This window comes from Rhamphochromis longiceps, linkage group LG2, assembly GCF_057381845.1.
Source record: "Rhamphochromis longiceps isolate RC_006_pf linkage group LG2, R_longiceps_female_GT1.1, whole genome shotgun sequence".
In the NCBI taxonomy this organism is placed as follows: domain Eukaryota; kingdom Metazoa; phylum Chordata; class Actinopteri; order Cichliformes; family Cichlidae; genus Rhamphochromis; species Rhamphochromis longiceps.
Window position 1 is genome coordinate 32,754,803 of NC_140558.1, and position 8,688 is coordinate 32,763,490.

Here is an 8,688-nt window from a genome sequence, read left to right on the forward strand (position 1 = left end):
TAATACATTGATCAAGCAGTGTACTTATATATTGATAAACAGCGTGGTAGGAAACCTCATTTTAAAGGATGAAGGAAAAACTCGCACGTGTCTATTTTTTCCTACTGGCGATTTGGTTTGAACATGTAAAGCAGAGACATTAAATATGAAGAAAGAAAAAAATATTAAGGACAAAAAGCAAACTTACATGTAGAGAAACACTTTAAAGTTTTAAAGATATCTCTTCTCTCTCTCTCTCTCTCTCTCTCTCTCTCTCTCAGTTTAGAAATGGGCTGGTTCTCTCGGTGATGTCACCTCGCTCCTGTGTGGACATTTATTCCACACAGTGTGCATCTCCCGTTCGTCTCCATAGAGAAGCGGTTCACCCTAACGCAACTAGCATTACGCATGACATGGATGCCGCAGGAGCGAGTTTATTCTCGGAGTCTTTGCGGATTGTGAACTCTGCTCCTCTCGCAGTTTTCTCACACAGTCGACATCTGATGTGCGTGTCGGATCTCCCCAAAGGACGTGTGTTAAACAGTTTGCTGTTTCAGGAGATCACGTCTGCAGCCCCCGTGTCTTATGTGGGCTGCACTCGATAGTGACCCGGAGCTTTACGCGCAGCCGATCCCCATGCTTTAGCAACACAGCTCAGCGCACTCAACCTTAGATGTTTCGAAAAAGAACAGGGTGAAATAACAAAGATGATACAAACGGACATTTTGCAGACAGAATGGATTTAACCCAGCTAAGCCTCTTGTTGGAAAATGTTTCCAACGTTGAAAACACCACCGACGCACCGTTCGCTCTGCCACACACAGAGGCAGCCACCGCACTCATCATCCTCGTGGTTACAGTGATCATTTCGGTCACAATTGTTGGTAATGTGTTGGTGATTGTAGCGGTTCTTACTAGCAGGGCTCTCCGTGCCCCTCAGAACCTTTTCCTGGTCTCTCTTGCATCGGCGGACATCCTGGTGGCCACACTAGTGATCCCCTTCTCCCTCGTCAACGAGGTAATGGGCTACTGGTACTTTGGAAGTACTTGGTGCGCCTTCTATCTCGCTCTGGATGTGTTGTTCTGCACCTCATCCATCGTTCACCTGTGCGCCATCAGCCTGGACCGATACTGGTCAGTAACAAAGGCGGTTAGCTACAACCTGAAACGGACACCTAAGCGCATCAAGTCCATGATTGCTGTAGTGTGGATAATATCTGCTATCATCTCCTTCCCTCCTCTCCTCATGACCAAACACGATGAACGGGAGTGTCTGCTAAATGATGAAACCTGGTACATCCTCTCATCCTGCCTGGTCTCCTTTTTCGCTCCCGGTCTCATTATGATTCTGGTATATTGTAAAATTTATAAAGTTGCCAAGCAGCGCTCCTCCACCGTGTTCGTGGCTAAGAATGGCCTGGAGAGGCAGCCCTCTCAGTCAGAGACCTGTTTTGTCAGGAAGGACCGGTTCGAAATGGAGAGCCCTAGCAGTCAAAGCTCCGGCAGCCATCCGCAAAAGCAAGGGGAGCTGGACGACATCGACCTGGAGGAGAGCTGCTGTGCATCGGATACGAAACCCCGACACCATCGCTTCACCAAGCGAAGGAAAGTAGAGGGATCGGACAGTTGTCCACCCCAGAACTGCCGACTTTCCTGGGCTTCAGCCCGGGCGTTACAACTTTACCCGGAGCAGAAGAACCCAGCTGGGCGACAACAGCTGGCCGCAGCCAACAAGACCAAAGTGGCCCAGATGCGGGAGAAGCGCTTCACCTTCGTCTTGGCGGTAGTGATGGGGGTGTTTGTGCTCTGCTGGTTCCCCTTCTTCTTTACTTACAGCCTGCATGCTATCTGCAGAGAGAGCTGCTACATCCCCGCCGCACTTTTCAACCTTTTCTTTTGGATTGGCTACTGCAACAGTTCTGTGAACCCCATAATCTACACCATTTTCAACAGGGATTTCAGAAAAGCTTTTAAGAAAATCATATGCAGGACATCAAAACGCACATGAAAGGTTGAAAAATAATTTTCTGGCTCTCAGAAACATTGGGAAGAAATCATAGTATTATAACTTATTGATCTTGGCTGACTATTCTGCTACTCCATCATTTAAATGTAATGTTTAGCATATTAAAAATATCCAGTGTTGTGTACACATTAAATTGTCTATAATTGAAATAAATCATTATATATACTTGACCATTCCTGCAGCAAGCTCAGATATTTCAGGGCAAGGGGAAGTCATGGTCACGTCTGTTGCTGGACTCTGAGTGTTGGCAGCTGGTCACTGTGGGTGCCGAGATAAATAGAAGATTAATCTCCAGCATGGAGATTTTGACTTTTTTTGTGATATTGAAGAGGAAAAAAAGTGCTGAATTCTGCATGGATGAAATGTTTGGCATTATTTCAGGTAATTCGTGTAGCTTTCTGTGCTTGCTGCAGTTAAAGGTACAGCAAGGTTATCAGCTGTTTCTTATCAGTGAACCGCTAAACTTATGTAAGAGTGTAATCTCACACCTCCGCCATGCTATCACACCACCTCAGGACCAGAACAATGGCCGAGCTGAGGCCTGCATTTGCAGAATTGATTGCACACGTCTCTGTATTTCATTTCCCTGCAACTGCTTAACATTTTGTCATTAAATATTTTAAGATGCTGTTAAACATGCAGTGCCAACTTACTATACATATCGTTTTTAAGTCTTAGACAAAAGCCTCCTGATGGATTTGACATATTCTTGAATAAACAGAAGAAGAACACTCAAAATAACAAAAGTAAAAACATTTCTGATAAGATCTCAGGACTGGTTTAATCCACTGTGAGCTCTCTTTGGTTAAAAAAAGAGTTTACTATCTATAAGTCAGGCCTCACACTGTGATGCTAAGCTTTATAAAGCTGTTAGATTACCACTTTCTTAATATAGTGAAAAATCTGCAGAAGAAATCATTCATAAGGGACAATTCTTCAGTATGTGATTAAAAAATGATTAATGCATTGGTACAACTCGCATACATAGGATGGGAGTGTTATTAGAAGACTGTATTTGAACTTCCCAACACTGTTTTCCATACAACATCAGACTGTGGTCGGTTGTTGATGCATGTGGGATACAACGTGTATGTCATACGGTGAATATATCATGAAGGACCGCGCTGAGTATAAATACACTATTTATATCCTCTTAGGAATGTCTTCAAAGCACTCCTACTGCTCACTGGCCCCTCGCCAAAGATAATCACCCTGTCTGAGGGATGTCATGCTGAAAAAGAGAAAAAAAAATGAAAGCAGTTTTTGTGAAGTATGCTCACATTCACAAGGGTATTGTTAAAATACTGTCAGGAGAAACAAGGGTGAAGATGGCTGCATATTTTCTTTTCTTTTAATGTGAAATACCATTTTATTTATGAAGGGAATCAGAAAGTCCGAGAGGAGTGTTGTTAGCGCGAGGAAACTTTATCTCAGAGGGATTCACAAACTCTCGAAAGAAATTAAACGTCTGGGTCAAGTCGCACTTGTAAGAGTCGGTGTAATTAGCTTTGTTCCTTCATCACATTTAGCAGGATGGGATTGATGCTTATTTATCTGTGACTTAATGGGATGTTGCTGTACACATGTTACATGTAACCTGATTTCTCCAGAGAACAAAATTACAAGTGCATTTTTCATTACCTCAAAATGAAACACTCATATTTAAATTATTTGCTGATAGTAAACTGATTCGTGGCTGACAAGACACCCAACTCCCTTGTTAAATCACACTTCCGAATTCAATTGTCTTTTGTAATCAGCTGCTCAACTGCAGCAGGATTGGGGCACAATACTTTTAATTAGCTGTAGTGTTTTCTGACGCTTTCATGTGCACTTCCTCCAGGCAAGTCTCTTCAAATGTCAGCGCAGCTCTGTTAAATCTTTTGAAAGCGAGCGCTTGCAATATTACATTACAGTGCTGTTATTTTCCTTTGGTGACCCGGGAGGAAAGTATGACAAAGCAAAACATGGAGAATTTTCATAGTCCTTCACCAGTCGTCGCATAAACGCTCTGATAGCTCAACTTTTATTCAAAACCAAGCCTGTGGTGGCTTTTTGTGTTTTGCAGATTTGAAGCTCTACAGTCTGCACAACAATCCACAAACTTTTTTCCTTATCCCAGAATGTAAACAAAGTTGGCGACTGGCTCAGGAAGGGAAGCAGAGCTGCAGTGACCCTTGACCTCCTAAACTCTCTTCTAAAGACTTAATGAGAGCAACAGAACAACTGGACAGAGCCAAAACATTTCCTGATGTGGACTGTTGACAAAAAAAGCCCCACTCGAGCCTCTTAATAGGGGAAGAAGAGTGAAGATTTGGAGTTAAAAAAACAACAACATTTTTTTAGAGCCAGAAAATTTTGCAAGGTTATTTGCAGTCCTAATAGTCAGAAAAGAGACAGTAATGAATATTTCAAGATAGGTGCGCCGCAGAGAAAAGTGAGCGTCTTAGGAAAAGGGAGAGAGTGGAGAAGGGAGCAGTTGCTTCTTGTCGTCTGCTACATTACCTTGTTTATCACACAACGGAGCATCTGCAGGTAATTGCTTTTTTTAATTGTCTCTAACAAGATAAGGATTGGAGGCAAGTGAGGCCAAATTTCGACTCAATCTCAGGAAGCTGTGTATCCAGAGAAGGAGACCTCAGTATGTCATTAGTGTAAATCAGCTGGTTTCATGTCTGAGCGAGGGTGGAACTGGGCTCATGTCTCCAGGGTGTTCTGATATATCGCCCTGCTAAACGCAACCACTATGTGACTTGAGTCGACAATATAAATCACACCGTACTAATTTAAAGATGATAGTGGTATTATCTGTGTTTGAGAGCAGATTTTACTAACTGAATCCCAGTGACGTTCATATTGCATTTTAAGATATTTACTATTTACTATACTATGTTTTGTATTTTCCGTAGAGATTTGGAAATTAAAATATTATTGTGCATTTCCCTTCACTGTGGTGAACATGGGCACTGTTTAGATAGAGCCAGTCCAGCAAACACTTTCCCCGCTGCTGTGGAAAATCTGTAGCACGGCGAGTTTGCTGCTAAATCTGCATAAATTATCCTCAAATGACACAATCTACTCCAATTTGAATAACAATACAGTGGCCGGAAGTTTAAGAAAGTGGACTGGATCACTGGTTTTAAAATTGTCTTATGATTCATCGTCTGCTTTATTCCTTTGATTCTCAACAAATAAAGAATGTGTATAAACAAAGAGAAATATGTAAGCCATGTAATTAGTCATAACTGATACAATGTCGCTCATTTGGACTGAACGTTTACATCATGCTCGGTGGCTGTAACTCCTTAAAACAAAACTATTTCCCCCCTTGTATGTTCTCATACAGAAAAAAAAACATGTCTGAGGGGTGACTAATGACTTGGACTGTGCTGGAAATGTTTTAGTCCCCAAAGACCCAACTAGGACACGTAATCTGAGTTATCTCTGCTCTGGTACCTGCCTTATTATTTGTTATCCAGGATTAGGTACAAAGATAGTTCAAAAAGTAATGAGTAGTCATTCTAGGAGACAACTTAAGTTTACCTCCATTTAACTCCAAACTATCTCTGATTTAAATGTTTGGTAGTGATGAGGTAATGATGTAATAATGATGCAATAAGGTGGAAAAAAGGTAATAATATTTATTGCCCATTTATATAAATTTCAGTGAAATATCACTCAGGTATGATGATAGTTGACACATTACTTGGTTATTTGACATTACTTTTGTAGAGTGGTAATAACTTGTTATTACCATATTATTACCCCCACACAGCTGTAATACAAGGTGATACTTAAGTAACGGACTCTTCATCACTACATTCAGAACATTCAGGGACATTTGCACCTCTCTGAGTTTATATTCATGAATTCCTCCAGAACTACAGGTCTAAAGTATTGCACCATCCAGATAGAAAGTGGACAACAAGGCCTTCTGAATGCTGTGTTGCTGCTAACTGGCTTTACACATCAGTGAGTGAGAGACACTGCATCCATCCATGCACAGTGTCTCATAAATTGCACACAATTCATGAGAGACCAAATCTTTTTATCCTCAGACAATATTTAAACTCAAACAAAACATTTGTGCAGCTGCTTCATTTGGGGAAATCTCTGCTACATTTCTCTCACAATCTGGACTGTTGTTAACACGCTCCAGTGCTTTCCCTCACTCCTGTGATGAGACAGATTACTCGGGCTGATTATGCATTCTGCTGGACGATGGTGCATCTCTGCCAACTGATTATTATTTATTTCTATCATCACCGGTAAACACACATAAGACAAACACACTCTCAGCTCTCTGCCAGGCGCTCGTCTGTTTCACACATACAGGGAGAGTAAGTAAAGCATTAAGAGGATGTTTGTGACCTGCGATAGCCTACATAGTCTTTAAAGCCTATGATAGCCCAGATAGGATCTTTCACCTTTAAAACAGGAAATGAACTGGACCTGCTGTTTAGCAAAGGTATGTCACTGTCACACAACAGGGACACTGCACTCTGAATATCGTTAGTTCACTTTTAAACAACACATAACTCACTGCTAATTAAAATAACTGTAGTCTGAAACACAGCAACCTCCCTGCCTTTTGACCCTTTTATATTTCACCAACCATCCAGATTCATAAAAGCACATATGAAACCATTTTTTCCTTTCAAGGCTTGTTTTATGAAGCACTAGTAGGGGTCGCTTCCTGCAGTGTTTTTCTAAGTTGAAACAATTTTTGTGGCGGCACCTGCAGCAATAACACTCTGCTAACTAATATTTGTATCAAAAGGAGGATGAATATTAGAAATAATGAAAATGGGAGTTACTATAAAGAGCTTCATGTGCATAGAAATAAAGTCTGTGTTATTTCCTCAGGCAGGAGGGATCGGCTCTGTTGTTTTTCACCACCGACAGCAACAACAACACTTCGGCGCATACTCTCTTCTTCCCCAGTTTAAATGGATATGAAGGATGGGTGTAAATGCTGATGATTATGAGTTCACATGCATGTTTTTCTTCTTTTTATTTTACTGAAGATATTAAATAAGTGGCAAATAAAAGTAATCTTTAAGAACTTCTTCAACAGTATTGATTGCATTTAGTTCTTGAATGACTTACAAGTAACTCACCGAGGCTGCTTTTGCTCAGCGTATATATGTGTGCAGTGATCATGAAAGATTTCTTTTGGTGTCGAGCATATCAAACATAGCCTTCAAAAACTCACATGCATGCGACAAGCTTGTGCTTGCAATACTCCGGTGCAGGCTTTCAGCTCTCCTAATCCCATAAGAGAGAGAATGTTTTTTTTCACTTTCTTAAGCTACAGTAAGAAGAGGATAACGCGCTTTTACTCCTGTCCCTAAAAGGATCAAATTCACATAGCCTTGTCCATAATATTTGATATTTCAGGGGTTTAAAGAGAGAAAATAGAAAAGGAATTTAGCAAAACTTGTTGTTTTATCTTCAAGAAAAAAAATGAAAATCCATTAAAGCATTAAAGCAGCATTTATCAGCATTTTAATTATAATGTAAAAAGATCTCAAAAAGAAAATGACTATCGTGTGACTGTATAGTTTCCCCATGCCTGAAGGAGGATTATTGTTTTGGTTTTTGATGATATTCTTTCATCCGCCTTGTATGGTACAGCTCCAACACCAAACATCAGATAAATTTAAACTACTTGCAGATTGATGAAACCAGATTAGCATTTAGCAGCTAAAGACACGAATATTTCCCCAAAGAAATGACACCAAAACACAGCTGGGAGCTGGGTAGAAATTGGACTTTGATTCATCAAATGGTCGGCAGCAACAACTCCAAATAGTTGATAATGTTGCATCATGGCTGCTGGGTAGTTTGAGAAGTGTTGCCAGCACATTTATCAGAACAGCTTCATGTAATAACAACACATGAGAGCTATTCTTACATCACCTTTTTGCTCTGCCCCCAAGAAACCAAATAATGAAGGTTTTACTATTCAGATTATTACAACCTCAATTCTAAACAAAACTGGGAAGTTGTGTAAAACATAAGTAAAAACTGAATGTAATCATTTGGAAACATCATAAACCCGCATTTTATTCATAGCAGAGCATAGAAAATATGTAAAACATTGAAACTGAGAAAAAATATAAATTTATGAATAAAATTCGATCATTTTGAATTTGAAGAGACATATCTCAAAAGACGGCAGTGTTTACCACTCAACGTTTCATTTACCATGAGTGTGGGAACCATCTGGGAACTCTGGGAACCAGTTGCTGGAATGTCCATTCTTGTCTGATATAGGATTCTAGCTAACAGCTAACAGTCCTGGGTCGTCTTCTTGTATTTTTCATTTCACAACATTTCAGGTGTTTTCAGTTGAAGAAATGTCTGGAATGGGGCGAGGCCAGTTCACCATCCAGACTTTTCTACTCTGCAGCAGTGTTTTATATGTGGTTTAGCTTTGCAGTGCTAAAATATACAAGGCCTCCTTTAAAAAGATGACATCCAGATAGGAGAATATCTTGGATGTCTTGGTTTAAACCCTGTGTATAGAATTCAGCACTCTTGATACGCTTCCAGATGTGCGAGCTGCCAATTTCAGAGGCACTAATGCACCTCGTACCATCAGAAATGCAGACTTTTGAACTCTGTACTAATAATAAGCAAATAAGCTAAAAGGCTCATTTTGATTTGTATGACCACAT

General features: G+C 40.4%; 1 protein-coding gene across 1 annotated transcript; it reads left to right on the forward strand.

The window, feature by feature from the left end:
* Positions 1-339: 339 nt before the first annotated feature.
* On the forward strand, positions 340-2,629 carry adra2db (adrenergic, alpha-2D-, receptor b). Its single transcript, XM_085382297.1, has one exon. The coding sequence runs from the start codon at positions 716-718 to the stop codon at positions 1,985-1,987; it is 1,272 nt and encodes a 423-aa protein (XP_085238423.1). The 5' UTR covers positions 340-715; the 3' UTR covers positions 1,988-2,629.
* The last annotated feature ends 6,059 nt before the right edge of the window (positions 2,630-8,688 follow it).

Coding starts and splice junctions, on each gene's coding strand:
- adra2db (XM_085382297.1), top strand. CDS start 716: ATGGATTTAACCCAGCTAAGCCTCTTGTTGGAAAATGTTTCCAACGTT.